This window comes from Carassius auratus, chromosome 2, assembly GCF_003368295.1.
Source record: "Carassius auratus strain Wakin chromosome 2, ASM336829v1, whole genome shotgun sequence".
NCBI lineage: Eukaryota > Metazoa > Chordata > Actinopteri > Cypriniformes > Cyprinidae > Carassius > Carassius auratus.
This window is the reverse complement of record NC_039244.1, coordinates 14,172,226-14,189,643: the sequence shown is the minus strand read 5'-3', so window position 1 is coordinate 14,189,643 and position 17,418 is coordinate 14,172,226. Positions and strand designations below refer to the sequence as shown.

Genomic DNA, 17,418 nt, shown 5'->3' with positions numbered 1-17,418 from the left:
CAAACGTAGACAGATTTAAGATTTAACTGGGGTAATTATAGTTCTTTATTTATGCTCTGGTGTAATAATAATATTAAATATAAATACTATAATAATATAATATTAATGTTAATACTTTCCAAAAAGGTTTTATTGAGACAAAAACATAGACAAAAAATACAACTTATTTTCTCACTCTTAGTGTACATTTATTGATTGGATGTTTTATTCACTTTACAGGTTTGAACAGCAAGGTGTAAAAAAAAAAAAAAAAAATGCAAAAATCAGTGAGTTGTCTACATCTAAACTGATCTGACAAATATTTGCAATCCATCTGACAAACATGGTCACTGATTATGATATCAGAATAAATTACAATACCGATTTCTGCAGAAAAGTTTTGGTACAATTTAGCCTAAACATATTCTGAGCAAATTCAGTCAAATGATCTTAAATGTAGTGTAGTGAAGAGAATTTGAACTGTGTACATCAGACAGATTACACAGAAAGATGCTGATTTTGAAAACCCCTGAGAAAGAGAAAAACGGAGAAATCCAAATTAGATTTACATGCAAAATCACTATTTTTTTTATAATTATACTGTCACACCCCTCAAATTATACTCTATGGTTCAATGCTCTCAAACTGAATGGATAGCTGAATTGGTTGAAGGTTTCATTAGATGACAAACAAAAAGACACAAAAGATATAATCATCTAAAGCATGTACAAAGAATCTGAAAACATACAGAACCTCACACTCTCAAAATTCAACATTCATCTTTTTTGATTCTCCTCGCTGCAGAAATTGGATTCTGCATGCCTTTTCAAACAAACAACCACATGCTTTAGACTGATCAATAAATACCTGCATAAAATGTTCAGTGTTTTCTATCCATATACCTGTGCACACCCACTCACACTTGAACAAATTTACAAGAACAAACATCACACACACACACAAAGAAAATGTGTTTCAACAAAGACTCACAGCTTTCAAAATGAATCAAACAAGCAAACATTTTGCCACTGAGAGGACTCTCAAAATAAGTGTTGTGTTGGGCTTCAGGGGTTATCCAAGTCACTCAATTGCAACTACTAGTGTAAAACTGTTTGATTTCTGTATTGTTTTGTTACATGGAAGACTGAAATCCTTTCTACATGAACCAGTATGGGGGATCGTTTTTAGATGCCTTTTTAGATACTTTTCTAACTGATATCTTCCGGGGGGGAGGGGGGGGGGGTTTAGCCTGAACACCAGTGTTGAAATCAATCCTCGGGAGATTTCCAGTACAAACACAAAACCAAGGAGGCAAACACAAATCACACTTTAAAGATACATAAATTGTACTTGGAATCACACGGACATTAAATACATACCGTGCGACTCTCAGAAGCACTGGTTTCTCTCTGATACACAGGCCTTATAATATGATACTTCACACTACGCCAGCAGAGTCGCTGATTCAAGCTTTCCAGCCATTTATACTGTCTGCATCATTTGTCAACGAGGCTCAAAGATGGAGGAAAATATACAAAGGACAGGCAAATATTGCCAATAAACTGATCGGCCGTTGATCACCCAAAATAAAAATGACAAGAGCTAAACAGCAATTTTATCCAAAATGTATTCAGCCAATCTTGATAATGAAAATGATTTAGGCACTTCAGCTCTTCAATTCCATAAGACAAAAAAAAAAAAAAAAAAAAGAAAGAAAAGGAAACCAAACAACTCCATACAGATACTAAAAACATACAGAAACTGACTTAATAATAATACAATTTAATGCTGATATATAAATCTTCTGTTCATCATACAAATGTTTCCAATTATATTGATATAAAGGCTTTATATGATTCATTAAAAATCATATAAATAGGATTAAAATTGCTACTGTCCAATTATGTGCTGATCCAGATCTTTAGAAGAAAAGCATTAAGGCATCAAGAGAAGAATCGCTGTGCTTCAGAAACTGTTCTCCAGTCATGCGTACTGTATAAGACACATATCGGCAAAAGCCAGGCTTTGTAACTCCTAGTGTTTGTGGAAGTTTGATAAGCTATGGCACAAAATCAACACAGTGAATTTTCTCTTCTCTGATCAGGTGTCTCCATCACTTCCTGAGCTGCATTACAGCTATGGACACTGATTTTTGCTTGTTCTGGGTCACAGCCTCATTGGGCCTCTACTGAGGCAGCTAGCGTTTGATGCTCCTCCTGTTCAGCCCCATCTGACTGAGGCTCTTTGTCAGGTTCTTCAGCAGATTCCATCTCCACGGATGTATCTTCAGGGTGCTGCTGCTCCTTAATGTCCTCCATGTGTCCTTCACTCTCTTCTTCTTGGGGAGCTCCTGCTGCTTCACATTCATTCTCACTCTGCATTGGAGCTGTTGCTTCACTTTGACTTTCAGATGAACACCTGACCTCTTTCCCCTCCAGAATTTCTCTACCTCCATCCATTTCTTCATTCATTTCTGCCTCATCTGTGGGTTTCTGGTGGACGCGTTGATGCCTCACCAGACTGTGCTTCAGGGTGAAGGTGCGATGACAGGTTTGGCACTTATAAGGTCGCTCACCTACAACAAAAAGGTTCATTTTAGATTTATCAACTTCATATTTGTTTTAATTGGTAGGTATATTTGATAAATTATGGATTATGGATAGTAAATAACAACAGTAAAAGGCTCCTGATCTTACCGGTATGTGAGCGCATGTGTCTGGTCAGGTCTTGCAGGCTCCAAAAACGTTTGCTGCACACAGCACAGATCTTCTTCCTTTTGTCGGTTTTGCCTCCCGCCGGGTCGCCCTCCTCTTCCAAAGCCCTGAGCTCTTCTTCATCATCACTCATCTCCTCCCTCTCCTTCTCCTCCTCATCAACACCACTTTCCACACAGCTGCTGTTCTCGTCCTTTTCATCATCATCTAACTTTGCGTCCTGCTCCATCTCCTTTCTGGGAGCTGCGACTGGGTTTTGAGGAGCAGGTTGGCGTCTTCCCTTTTTGCCTCCATCCTCTGGCTGGACCTCCTGAATGTGAGTTTTCTGGTGCCGGTTGAGAGTGGCTGCATGGCGAAAGGTCTTCTTGCAGGTCGCACAGGTGTGGGGGAACTCATCTGGTGGAGAAACCGGTTCAGCGGTTGATTTAGGCTGGTGCTGCTCCACTCCAGAAAGCTTGAAGTCTACAAGCGTCTTGGCGAGGTTTATATCAAGACTGTTATTGCTTTGAGAGTCATCATCGTTATTTTCTACTGTCCCGGGGCTTCCCTCAGCTGGCCGTGCTTGGTTTGAGTCTGAGCTGCTGTCTGTTTGTTCAGTGGCTGATTGTCCTGTTTGTTCTGGTGCTTGTTCCGGAGATGAAGCTCCGTCCTCTTGTTTGGGGTTGACAGAGCTCAGATCCATGATGTCTCTGGCTACAGGAGGTTCAGTGTCAGATACACTCTCTGCCAAGACAAGAAAAGCTTGTTAATCAAACCATTTGGATAAAAATGTTAACTGATCTTATTTCATACAGTATATGCGAGACCATTAGTGCTACAAAATAATATATAAGGTAATGGTACTGACCAATAGTGCCAGTGCTTCCTTGGGATCCTTCGTCAGTCTTAGTTCTGGGTCGAGATCCACTGTTTTGAAGAGTCCGATTAGACATCCCATGTTTGCGGAGCAGATGGCGCTCACAGTTTGACTTGGTGGAGAAGAATGACTCACACTGAGGACAAGGGTATGGCTTCTGACCTGTGAAATCAATGCACAAAACTGTAACACCCTGAAGAGAGAAACAAAACATTATTGACTCAAATACATTGGATCAAAAAAGTTTATATATACGTAATCTCTCGTAATCGCTGCATCCACTCGATTAAAAAAAACAAACAAACAGTAAAAACAATAATACTATGAACTTTAAATAACCGTTTTTTGAGTTTTATATATTTTAAAATGTATTTTATTCCTGTGATGGCTTAGCTGAATTTTCAGCAGACTAAACGGAAACAGACAGTGAATGAATTTCAAAGCTTACCATTTTTGTTCAACTCTTTCTGCCTTACTGTGAGGATTTTCTAAGATTTATATAGAGTCTGAAACGGTTGAAGAACACTTCCAGCTAAATGGCTGACAAATTAAATTCGGTAAAACTTTTAACACATTCTGTAACCTCCACTCTCCTAAGAATTGTATGTAGCTCACTGTATTGTAGGACAGAGTAAGCAAAGTGCTTTACAGCATAATTTATGAACTGTAAACAGTGTCTCACCTGTGTGTGTTAACATATGCCTTTGCAGTGAGCTGGCCCAAGGGAACAGACGTGGGCAGTATGGGCAGGTCATTTTCTGCACTGAATTCGAATAAGCATTCTTTTTTCCTTTGTTCTGTGAAGGTTTCTTTGGCTTATCCTCTCGTCCCTCTTTTGCCTCCTCATTGACAGTCTGCATCTCTTTCTCCTCCTTCATTGGCTCCATCTGACTGGGCTGTAAGTAGGGGCTGAATTTATTTGAGTCTGTGGTAGCTAGCATTTTCTCCACACTGGGAAACTCGCCACTTGACTCCAGGTCGATGCCAAAGCCTGCTGGTGTTCTCGGATCACAGATCTCCTCCTGAAATGGTCTCTTTTTGCCTCTCTTTTTTGAGTTATCAGAAGAGCCATTTTGAATGGTATCCAGTTTGGTTGTGCCTAAGGGACCCTTCTTTTCACTTAGTGTATTAAAATCCATTGTGCTAACGCTGTGTTTGCCATCTATTCCTGTTTCGATCAGCACTGGAGTAGCTGAGACAGATGAGATTATCTGAGCAATGGAGGCCAGTGGTGCCATTTCAGTACTGGACACCGAAGATGGTTTGGGTAGCAATGGCTTTAAGCGAGTAAAAGGCTTAGTAAGGTCACTGGGCAGAGCAGTGGCCAGGCTTGAAATGGAGACTGGGAGAGCTGCAAGAAGACCAGGGGTCTTTTCCTGGGTCTGTTCTTTCTTGATATCTTGATGATTCAGAGACATGCTCTGAGGCAGTTCTTTAACCATTCTCTTCTTCTCAGGATCCTTAGGTATTGAGAGATCAATGGGTTCCATAGAGCAGTCATTAAACAGAGGAGATGCTGTTCCTTCAAGTTTAACATTTGAGGCAATCGTTTTTTGAGATTTGCTAGAGAAATCTAAAGGCTGGTCCTGGTCCTCAATAGGTCCAGAGAAAGGACCTACATTCTGAGGAATGGTGCCGTTAACCAGCCCATTTGAGGTTGGAGGGTTGGCTTGAGTGGTGGCCTCTCCTCCAACCGGTACAAGACTTTTGATGTGTTCTTCAATTTCTCTTTCTGGAACATCTGGATGGTGCTTTAGCAAATGGTGAATACAGTTCCTTTTAGCGAGAAACGCCGCCCCACATTGCTTACACTCGAATGGCTTCCGCTGACATCCATTGTGCGTTCGCAGGTGAATCTGAAGTGCTCTGTAATTCTTAAGGTCCTGCCCACAAAATCGACAAGATGCGTTACCGGCACCGGCGGGATCAATGAGGTCTAGTGTACCCTCTCCAATTACACCACTTACACTAGAGGAGGTGGTTACATATTCGATGTTTTTCTCTATGTCTTTGCGTGTGTTCTTCATATGTTTCTTGCGCAAATGACGCTCACAGTTGGCCTTCACAGTGAAAGGGTAGTGACAGAGGCGGCAGACGTATGGCCGCTCACCGCTATGTGTTCTGAGATGTCGAATCAGCGTCGCTTTGTCAGGAGCGGCATAGCTACAAATGGTGCATTGGTACGGTGACGCTCCAAGATGGTGACGCATATGAGCCTGGAGGCCACCCAAGAATGAAAAAACTTCTTTGCAGAACCGACAAGGGAACTCAGTCTTGATTGTCTTCTTGCACAAAATTCTCGATTCCTTCTCTTTGCCGTCAAACTCCTCTTGCTTTCCAGTTTCATATGAGATAATCGTGTTTCCTATGACATCTTGCCCCAGTTGAGTAGTCTCCCAGTTGGTAGGAGAGGACGAGGTTGAGGACGAAGAGGAGGCTGATGACTGTCTGGCAGTTCTCACTTGTTGATCTGTTTGGGGTGGAAGGCTAGGACTGATGTTGCCCGATGAGGCCTGTTGGGCATTCATGACGGGCGGAGGGGGTGTGGAGGCACCCATGCTGGATCGAGGAGTTATTAAGGGTTTTTGCTTCAGAGAAGCAATCTGTTTGGGGTCCACTTGTAGAGGACTGCCCAGACCTTTGGCAACCAAGGACAAAGACATCTGAGGTGGCACAGAGGCTGCAAGCTTAAGGATTTGTTCAATGTCTGCCAGCTCCACTGCAGCTTGACCACTTATTGGGACAAACATACCACCGCTGAAAACACCATGGAGCGGCTGTAGAGACAGGACACCGAGGGCAGTATTATTGTTCACGGCTTGAAGAGAGACAGGTTCCAAAATCGAGTTGCCAGGATTGCTGCTACTTTCTTGAGGTAGATTTGTTGAAGGTGTCTCGATATTAATGAAGCGAATGCTGTCTAAAATTTCCTGTTGAATTTGCTCTTCTGATTTCTCTGGCTTGAGCAAGGAGGAGTGTTGGAGACCCAGGCACTCCATAAAACCATTTTTCCCATCTGAACTGGTATTATCAACATGTGATACCAGTTCATTGACCTCCTTGGAATCCGTGGAATTGGAGTTAACTTTGGGAGCATCCATAACACCATCTGCGTTATGTTCCTGAGGTTCAATGCAGGGGTCTGTGCTTCTTTTGTGTGAGGATTTGTGGAGATCCAGAGACTGCTGAATAGGGAAGGCCTTGTTGCAGTCCTCACACACAAATTTGTGGAACTTGCTACAGCATCTGCGCAAATTAGTCTCACACCAGACCTGAATAAATGAAACAAATTATTTTCTGTCATCATCCATAAAATAAATAATGTAATTCTTTCCTATGTAATGTCTTTACCTGTGCAATATGAGGAAATTTTTGACAGCTGAAGTCAATGAAAGCCAGGTCACCAAACCCCAGAGGGATAGAGGGGTTATTCTGAATAAAGGGTCGTCCGGAGGGGTCAGTGGGAAGCTGCTTATGAATGGCAGTGTTATGACGCAGAAGACCGCGGTGCGTGCGAAAGGTAATGCAACAAATGCTACACCTAGGATTAAAAGAAACAGTCAGAAACCGTATATATAATACATACAATAATACAATGTCCTGAGCCTACCTGAGTGTAGTGTCAGGATGTGTGTCCATGTGTGTTTCCAGATCATATTTACAGTTGAATGTCTTAAAGCAGATGGGACAGTGAAGGATCTCTTCTTCACTTTTAACAGAATCATCCTCTCCAGACTTTTGGATCAACATTGTCTAAAGAGAAGACAGTTTGTTGGCATATAACTTCAGAAGTACAGGCACAATAAATTCCAAAAGTTATTTAAACTTGTTTTCACTGAAAAACCTTTTTAACTGGTGGCTCCTCAGCCTGCTCCACTTCATCCTCTACATAAGACTTCCTCTTAGAGGGTCGTCGACGGTTGATTAGTTGGGAAGAACTGGATATAGGAAAACTGTTTGCATCTTTTTCATGAATTTTCATGTGCCTGCAGAAATACATAAATAATTTCAGACCATGTTCTGTTTAATAAACAAAACAATAAATAACAAGAGAAGTTAAAATGCTTCATTATCCAACATCCATAGGCGCTCCTTACTGACTTAATTTGCGATTACTGTATTGTAAACTGCATTTGAGGTGTTTGAGAAAATCAATTAGTGATGCTCTTTTCAGTTTATTGCATTAAAAAATATTATATACTGTATATAATGCGCATTCAAACTTCACCTCAGTGCCAGGCGTGAGTCAAACGAGTGCAGAAAAGGTACAGGTGACAAGAAGCTTCATTAGAACAACAGTGAACTGTGGTCAGATGAGATGTTGTAAGGCCATATGTCAGTAAAAATAAAATTTCTGTCCTGCTGTCAGCTGTTATGCTATGCTCTTATGCAGCAGTGCGCTGTGTCCTGTATCATTTTATATTAAAAGCACAAATGAAACTACGAGCATGCAGTGTTGTAGTTATGTAGTCATGAAGTTACCAAAAAGGCAATTAAAGCTGCCTTAAAATGGAGCATATATGCAAATATTTGTTATATATGAGTAACATTAAAGAACATATCTCTGGAATGCAGTGGTTTTCAAAACACTCATCTAACACACCAGATTCAAGATTGTTTTAAGTTCACTTAAATAGGAAGTTTTTTTTAAGTCTAATAAACATAAAAATGTAATTGCTATAGTCTATGGTTAAATATTATGGGAAAAAAACTATTTCATAGAGACATCAGTAGTACTGGTATCAGTTATTCTCACCCTAAGTCATAAAAAAGATGCCATTAAACAAATATTGAAATGGTTTCTACATTAATTAATTTGAAGATTGAATGTGAAATGATTGTAATATAAAAGTATTTTTAAAAACTTTAATGTTTGGTGCGATTAATCATGATTATCTTAATTAAGTTCAATTCACATTATAGTAATGTTAAATCCAGAGTCCAATTTTCATTATTGCAACCATATCGTATAGATCAATATATTAAATTTTAAATTGAAAATCAGCTGTTTTAATCGTAACCCAGTAAATAACTGTTACAACAATCAGTGTTCATTTAAGTCTTTGCCCTCATCCATGTAAAACGTTGTCTGTTTTCATCTTGATGTGATGACACCAGGACCACTGAAATACTTTAATAATTAAAGCAAACTACAGAGGGACCACCTAGGTGGGAGAAAATGCAATAATATGGCCAGCAGAGGTCAGAGGTAATGTATGGAAGCAATGTGCTGGGAGTCGCATTATGACATGCTGGAACGTGTGCACCCCTCACCCTCCTACACTTTCACAGAAACAAACCCACCTTTCAGGTTCAACCAGATACAAGGCCCCTGATGCTTATGTGCAGCTGTGTTTCACTGAAAATGGTTGAGCGTCTGTATACGGTGTGCACATTTTCCAATTAATGTGTTTGCATTGTGGTGTGTAGAGTTAATGGTCGTGCACTGAGTGTATGGAACCGTAAAGGGAGGATAAATGTCAGCAGACCCAGTGGTAAGAATCTTGTTTTACATTCTGCAGTCAAAGTTATTAATAGCAGAGAGAAAGAGTGATGGTCACCCACATGTGGACCCAACCCCGACAGCCTGAATCCTTTTCCATCTCATGTCTTTGACCACCGCAAAAAAAATAAAATAAAATAAAACCTTGATAACGTACAGACTAAATAAGTATCAGCATAATTATGTTATCACGCAACCATAATTCCAGTTCTTGCGATGTCTTGTCACATGCCACTTAATCATATTGTGGTTTTGTGTTTGCATTGACTAAATGTTTCCTTCTGCAGTTTTTCATCTATATTGCCAGAGGGCAGTGTGTGAAAAACTCAGATGCATGACTTAACATTATGCCAAGCAAAGTTGTTTTTGTTGAGTTATGTAATATATGACAGGATAAGGTTAAAAATTACTCATAATGTGCCCTCCAAAAAACATGTTCAGCACCCCTCTCCCTGCCCCCTGCCTTTTCTCCCTCCCTCCCTAACTCACTCACACACACAAACTTCTTCCACCCCCATCTGGAATGCCTGCATGTCTCAACTGCACAAGGAAGCCCTCTATGCACATCCCATCAACACAAACAAAAAGAATCACACATCAAACCCTCGACAACAAAGACACATGAAAAGAAAGCATGGACACAGAACAATCTTTCTAAATTTAGGTGACATGGAAGAAAGAAGGAAGCCACCAGCCATCAATATAAGCCATCCTTGAGAACCAGGCCTCTCACATCACATGCAGACATTCCTTCATCCCTCCCACTGTACCTCCTCCACAAACCTACAGCTACTTCTATTAATGCAGCCTGCAACCTTTGCATACAGCAATGTTTTGTTACAATTATCTCTTCAGGTCACACAGTTTAACACTTTGGTATTATTATAATGCTTGGATATATAATTTTTTCCCCCCTGCATCAGGGTTTCCCGTCTGACCTGGAATATTTACTTGATGTATCACCTTAAGATTTTAAAGTTAATACAAGTAAATATTTCAATAATTTAACATTTGCATTTGTATGTTAAAGGTTCTCTCAGGTTGGTTAATGATCACATGATAAGCACGCAAACTAAATATTTCATCTTTTTTTATAGTGTTTTATTTATTAAAATGGTACATTTGTATAATTGAATTAATTATTCGCTTTTCATCAACACAATGATCAAAATACCAGAAAAGCACTATTTATATAGAGTATAAAAGTGCCTCCACATCAAAATGGATGATTCGATTATAAACATTATCAAATGTATTATTATTCATTAATGTTTGCTAACAAAAATAAAAGCTTCACATTTTGTTTTTTAAACTTATTTCCGTTGAAGGCGTTTCTGTAACCAATATTTTTGATTTAAAACAAATGAAAACTGAGGGATAGGTCAAAATCGTTTTCTTAAATTCAGCCTCATTTTAGGGATATATTAATGAAAATAATCCATGCAGCTAAACAGGAAATGGGATACTCTATTGCGAGCCAGTGAAAAAGGCTAGCCTACACTTACATAGAAGTTAAACATCTACAGTTTTAAAAACCCTGTCTGAGCATTTACCTGTGCATGTTCCCATTGGTAGTGAAAGTCTGACCACATCTCACACACTTGTAAGGCCTCTCTCCACTGTGAACCAGCATGTGGCGGTCCAGAGAGCTGGCCGAGCTCAAAGCCTTCCCACAGATACTGCAGGAGTGGTCAGTGCCCCCACTATCTGTGTTATGCTGGAGGAAGAAAAGAGCAATATACTCATACATAAAGAAATGAGTATAATACATCTTCAGTTTCAGTACAATTCTGATCGGATGATTTTAAGACAAATGGTTTTGGTTTAGTGACAGGTGTACATATAGGGATGCTCTGGTATGTTTGTGTAAGAGAGAGTGTGCACCTGTCTGATATGCATGGTGAGCTGGTGCTGTGTCATGCAGTTTTTGTTACACAAGGGGCAAATGAAGCTTGAGCGTTCGTCTTTGACTTCCTGTAGCAGACACAAAGACAAGACACAGATTACATAGTTTAGTATGAAATCATTAAATCATTTTATATACATTTGACTAGATTTCAACAGGCATTTAACAGTACAATCATACCCAAGTTGTCGCCTGTACAGAGCGCTGTACAAATTAATAGCAACTAAACTAATTCAAGTGTTTAACTATTGCACCTAATGAGAGTTACAGATCCTGAAAACACAAAAATATGGCTCCTCAACACATGTGGCTCCCCATGACTCCAAAACCCCAGTGAGAGATAAACACAATAGGTAAAACAGATGCAGGATGTGCCCTGCCCGATGAAGATAGTGTGTGTTAGAGCCGCAGGAGCGGTTGTGGGCTCGCGGCACATGGAGTAACAAGTGGCCTCTCCATCTGTTTCTCCAGACGACAGCAGCACTGGCTGAGGAAGAGCATCACTAATTCAGCGGGTAAGAGCTTCTGCAGTCGAGCAGCGGCGCAGTGTAACTCTCAGCGTATAGAAATGCAGTTAGGGCTGTAGGGCGGGATCCCGGAGGGGGCTGGGGGACAGAAACACCTGTTTTCTCCACAGAGAAGTGTTTCAGTCAAATCCCACACTTTAATTGAAGGCATAAGACAAGCATCGGCTCTCACAAAGGGGGGATTGAGAAAGCGCAAAGACCATTTGTTGCCACTCATTTAACTGAGCTTATGTAACTGCCAATCTGACTGACCACCAGAGCCAGTATGAGAGAGTCGAGACGGACCACTGGAAGAAAAATAAGTTCAAGAATAAGACTATATATGGCGTGTATAAAAATGAAAGCGTCACCTTATTATAGCCAATCATGTGTTTGTCTACTCTAGAACGTGCATGCGTATTAGCTGGACCAGCCTGAAAAATATTAATTTTGGACCCTTACGAAAGGAAAATATATTTACCAATATATTTCTTAAAATATATTGTGATATATTGTAATATATTATTTTCCCTTTTTATTTTCTAATGTGTTATATATTTGAATACATTTAATAATATATTGATGATACATATATAATATATTGCAAAATATACAAATGATTGCCACTTTCAATATATTGCAATATATTGGAAAAAATAAATATATTTAAGAATATATGCCTAATATATTACATGATATTTTCCAATATACTGCAATATATTTTTGTTTCATAAGGGGAGCATCCCTAAAAAAGCCAGACAAGCAAGATTTGCGATTTGTTTTGCTAATTTGAAAACCTAATCTTTTCTAATGCTGTGTCTGAAATTGCTGTGTCTGAAATTGCATACTTCCCTACTATTTATTAGGCAAAAAACAACATATGAAAGGGTAGCGTGTCTGAATTCACAGTATTTATAAAACAGTAGGCAAGAAGTACCTGGATGTCCTACTATTTCTGCTGAGATTGTGAAGTGCACATCTAATATAAACTTTACTATCCCATGAGGCCACAGGAGAGGATCTGTAAATGTCAGTGAAGTGACAAGACTGCCACTGACAACATGCCAGATGTAGTACGTCCAGTCATACTACACACATACATGCTATATAGAACATACTTTTTTTCATCATGAAGTAATTATTTATTCAAAAGAAGTACATAATCAGAGAGTATGTGTTTTGGACACAGTCTTGGTCTTTCCCAATTCAAATCGATGAGACGCCAATATGGCTGCCAAGTGACTGACTAGCTTTCAAGGGACTTCACTGACAACTCCACCTCTGCATTCTACTACAGCTGTACGTACTGCAGCTGACATTACTGGAATGAGATGTGCAATAAAATTACAGCAATTACGCCAGCTTTCACTCACGACTGATTTACCAAATACTAGCTGTTGCTATACCTGATTTCTTCTCCCAGTACGATTGACGGAAGGCGATTTGGCGGTATTTCTGGGAGATATTTTAGTGGGCTCAGAATCGACTCCATTGATCTGGCCCACATTCATCACAGTGCTCATCATGGAGTTGATGGAGGACAGCTCCTCTTCTGTTCCAACTCCACCTTCTTCTTCATCTTCTGGTTTGTCCGTTCCATCATAGTCTGCTTCTGTAAATCAAATGAAAGAGAGTTAATAATGACAGAATCTTTACTTATGGAAGAACTGGGTCTCATAGAGCCGCTGTGGCAGCTTACCTTCGAGAGGTTCTGGTGTGTGTGTGGAGGACTGATGGTTCACAGCCTCTTCTGACAAATGAGACTGTTCATTCACATCAGCAGCACCAACAGCACTGCTGACATTCTTCTCAGGGGAGGCACTTTCCATTTCTAAGAACAGAGAATATCCGTTACTCAATATGAGATCAGTTTTAGAAGATACACACATTAATTAATTACTTTTCTCATCTGCAAAGAAAGCCATGTGGAAATCATCTTATCGTTGCCTAAATGGTTACAGTTAATCTCAGCAATTTTTTTAATCTCTTTTTTTTACAGGAGCAACTTTATCAAGGGTCAACTTCCTCTTTTAGCACATGTGCTTCTTAACTGTTTCCATGCATTCAAATGGACAAATCAAAGTAAAAAAAAAAAAAAAACAATCTACCAATTCTAGATTATGAACATAAAAAAGGACTGTGTTAGAACTGCAAAAGCCCCCAATATTAAAGTTAATTTTCATTTTTAAATGCATGATGAAAATAAGTCTCTTTCAATGGCTGACTAAAAAGACTGTTGAGGTTTGGATGTGATTTGCATGTGCCATTTTTATATGTATGTACTGTGTACACTACCGTTCGAAAGTTTAGGGTCGGTAGGATTTTTCAAATGATTTTCAAAGGAGTCTTGGATTATTTGATTTATTTGATTAAAACTTTTAAAAAATCTATTAATCATAGTGACCCCAAACTTTTGAATGGTAGTGTACATATCGTATTAAAAAAAGTTACATTCTTCCCACAAACATCTCAGTTTGAACTGAGCTCTATGCATTGTGTTGTCTAAAAGTGAAGATAGGAAAGGCACTGGCTGTGGACTGTTTGAGGCAGCTGTGGGAGAGTGATACTACAGCGAGAGAGGCCCATCCCAGTGAAGGGGGTGGTGCAGGGAGAGAAAGATGAACGACACATATGTGAGAGCAAAGGAGGGGAGGCAGAGATGGAGGAAAACACTGAGAGGAGTGAAATGTGAGAAAAGTGCAGAGAGAAGACTGGAAAACAGAGTCAAGAGACTGGGTGCATGTTCTCACAGGAGAAACTTGGAGGTCTTTCTGCTGTGACGAGAGGAACTGTAGGGGGGTTGGGTTGAGCGGCAAAGCAGGAAGTGGCTGTGAGAGCAGTGGAGGGTAGACGCTTGTCTGCTGTACTCTCTCTTGCTCTAACCATGCGGCCCTGCTGCAGTTTGTGTGTGCCGTAGCAGGGTGTGATCACCTCCGCTGGAGGGGGAAGGGTAGGAAATCCCCCTCCCAAACTCTGCTCATATACTAACACTGGTTGGAAAAGTGCTGGAGGGGTCGGATTATCCTCCGTTTCCATGAGGATTCAGCTATGTGGAAAAGAGATGGCCATATTCTGCAGTGGAATGCACCTTTTACATCTTACACTGGAGGTCACCAGGTTGCTAGTTAGCACTGCTATATCAAAATTAAAACGAACAATAATTAGTGTACGAGTCATTTGACAATGACTTCAAATTCTGACCACAAATCAAATAGATCACTGAAATCCCTATGATGTTGCTTCTCATTTGCATAAAGCTCTGAACGCCTCCAAATTGCATCACCAACGGTCGATGACATCTGGTCAACGTGTTGCTGCATATCACTATGAGTGGCAGGCCTGATACCGAAAAAGCCAATGACGTGCATATTTGTGCTAAAAAAAACAAACACTGAGGATCATTTAAACGGTTGCTTGCTGAATTTATGCATTCATTTCTTAGAAAAGAAAAAAAAAACTCATTGCTTTGAGTATTTTAAAAAAAGAATAAGAAGGATAAATGGATCATTTAGAGTGTGTACTAGCCTCAATACAGTTTTGTAGCATCACAGATGCTGCATGTAAGTGTTGCAAGCAGAGATAGCAATACAGAATAGACCCAGAGATTATCTCAGATTAATGAGCTGTTATTAGCCAAGCATCTTTGGACTAATTGAGAGGTTTAAAGAGGGTAATTCATTAGCTAATAATGACAGATGGGCCACACTATAAACATATCATCATATGGTTCATAGGATTAATAATGGAAAGATATTTGGTATATGAGGGACAAACAATTAAATGAATTGCAGGAGATACATAAAGAAAACAAAATGTATCATTCAAAAGCAATTTGCAATAATGTTCAAAAGATAAGATTTTTTCAAATGTTTTTGGCATTTGAGCACACTGTTTTTGATCAAAAGTACGGTTAACACATTAATATTGTAAAATTTTATTACAACTTAAACTGTTTCCTATTTAAATATATTATAAAATGTAATATATTCCTGTGATGCAAAGCTAAATTTTCAGCATCATTACTCCAGTCGTCAGTGTCACATTCTAATATGCCGATCTGCTTCTCAAAAACATTTCTTATGATTACCAAAGTTTAAAACAGATGTGCCGATTAATATTTTTGTGGAAACTGATGCATTTTTTAAATCAGAATTGTTTTATGAATAGAAATTTCATTTATTTATGAGAAACAGAATTTTTTTGTAACATAAATGTTTTTACTGTTACTTTTGATTCATTTAATGGGTCCCTGCTGAATAAAAATATTAGTTTTCTTGGTCAACAACAAAACAACAAACAAAAAACACTTACGAACCCCACACCTTTGGAAAGTAGTGTACAAGTAAACCTAAACATGCTGCTGCCATGTTTTCATGTTGTGAACGGTTGCCAAGGTGTTGCTATGAGGCCACTCAAGCCTTTTGAGTTTCGTTAGCATGTTGCTATGCGGTTGCTAGGGTGATCGGGGTGGTTGCATCCTGGCCCAAGTCAAACAAGCCCATTTCCAGGAGTCATCATATTCTCATTCTTAGATGGTACTTCAGATTAGTGTTTTTTTATTATGTTAAAGCTATGCAAAGTAAACATGAGCAATAATAACAGTAATGTAAATGGTAATAATTAAAAAAAAACATTATACATGTGAAGAACAAAAAGGATACATAAAATAAAGGAGTGCTGATGCTCTGATAGACACTGTCCAGGCAAGCACACATGACCTCTTACATCTACAGGCTTTAAAAGTGTCTTAGTTTATGGGAGTGTGGCGATTATATAGACCTTCCCTCCTACTGGGAACAGATAACACTGGATAATGATGAGTCCATCTGCCCCGGACCATCACTCTCTTTAACACACTCACACTTCAAGCTGAAACAACAGGACATCAGGAATCAGAAAAAGAGGCATACAGGCTCATCCATGGAAACTCTGAAGAAAATATTAGCTCTGCTCGAAAAATTAGTGATTGGCCTATATAGACAATGGCCTTCTTAAAGCAGCATCGACATAAAACCCCTGTGTTGGAAGAAAAATAACCAATTTCTCTCACTTCCACCATAATTTTTAAATGAATCATTGCAGTGAATTCTGGGATTGCCACACTAGGTTTTGGAGCACAGTAATAAATGTTCTCAAAATGTTCCCGAGGACTACCCCTATACTGCATGAACGCTCAGAGTAGATTTGTGATTTCATTCAGAGTGTTCTTGATTGTTTTGTTCCTCCTTTGGTTCATAAGTACACAGGGGAATGGAAAGTCCCGCCCCTCGCCCCTCCCTCCCTGTTCCACCGGAGAGAAAGCAGGGAACTTGTGCATTTCCTGTTTGGTGTGGTGGCTGGGAAGTTCTAGGGAATGCTGAGGCATTCTTCTCCTTTGCTTCCTCCTGTTCTTCCCTGATCATCCTCCATCTTACAGACCATCCTCCATCTCACTCACTCAACCACTCCTCTCCACCCAATCCATCCCTCTCTTTCTCTTGGACTCATTTAGGAAAATCAGCATATTAATATGCGATGCACTGATGCTCTATAACAACATGCATGAAACATGATTTTCTTTATTTTTTGAGGCATAAAAGAATATATTTTGAAAAATGTCCTTTTGTCCGCACAATGGAAGTCAGTTGGGCTCAACTTTGATTGGTTCCCAATGTTCTTCAAAATACCTGCTTCTGTGTTCCGCAGAAGAAAGAAAGTGATTCAGGCTTTTAATGACATGAAGGGGAGTAAATGATGACAGAATATATTTGGGTCAACAAATATCCTATTAGAGGCTGAGCAACACCTCCTGACGATCCACACATATGTACTGGTAAAATGGGTGCTTTTCTGTTATTTTTTCTTTACTAATAGACCCCAACCCCTTAACAGTAGTCTCTGGCATTTTGCCAGAATCTGTTTAATTAAACACATTACAGGCTGATGGTGTAGCCTTTGGTTTTTACTTGAAAAAC

At 39.5% G+C, this 17,418-nt stretch overlaps 1 protein-coding gene across 1 annotated transcript in view; it reads right to left on the bottom strand.

The window, feature by feature from the left end:
- Positions 1-166: 166 nt before the first annotated feature.
- Positions 167-17,418, bottom strand: part of LOC113116768 (ras-responsive element-binding protein 1-like) — a 29,175-nt gene continuing 11,923 nt past the window's right edge. Inside the window, exons 3-13 of the mRNA XM_026285101.1 lie at positions 13,164-13,295; positions 12,871-13,076; positions 10,937-11,026; positions 10,606-10,769; positions 7,394-7,535; positions 7,160-7,302; positions 6,901-7,090; positions 4,232-6,821; positions 3,541-3,711; positions 2,676-3,416; positions 167-2,554 (exon numbers count right to left, since the gene is read on the bottom strand). Of these exons, the coding sequence (XP_026140886.1) occupies positions 2,154-2,554; positions 2,676-3,416; positions 3,541-3,711; positions 4,232-6,821; positions 6,901-7,090; positions 7,160-7,302; positions 7,394-7,535; positions 10,606-10,769; positions 10,937-11,026; positions 12,871-13,076; positions 13,164-13,295 (4,970 nt within the window). The 3' untranslated portion in view covers positions 167-2,153. The remainder of the gene's footprint in view (positions 2,555-2,675; positions 3,417-3,540; positions 3,712-4,231; positions 6,822-6,900; positions 7,091-7,159; positions 7,303-7,393; positions 7,536-10,605; positions 10,770-10,936; positions 11,027-12,870; positions 13,077-13,163; positions 13,296-17,418) is intronic.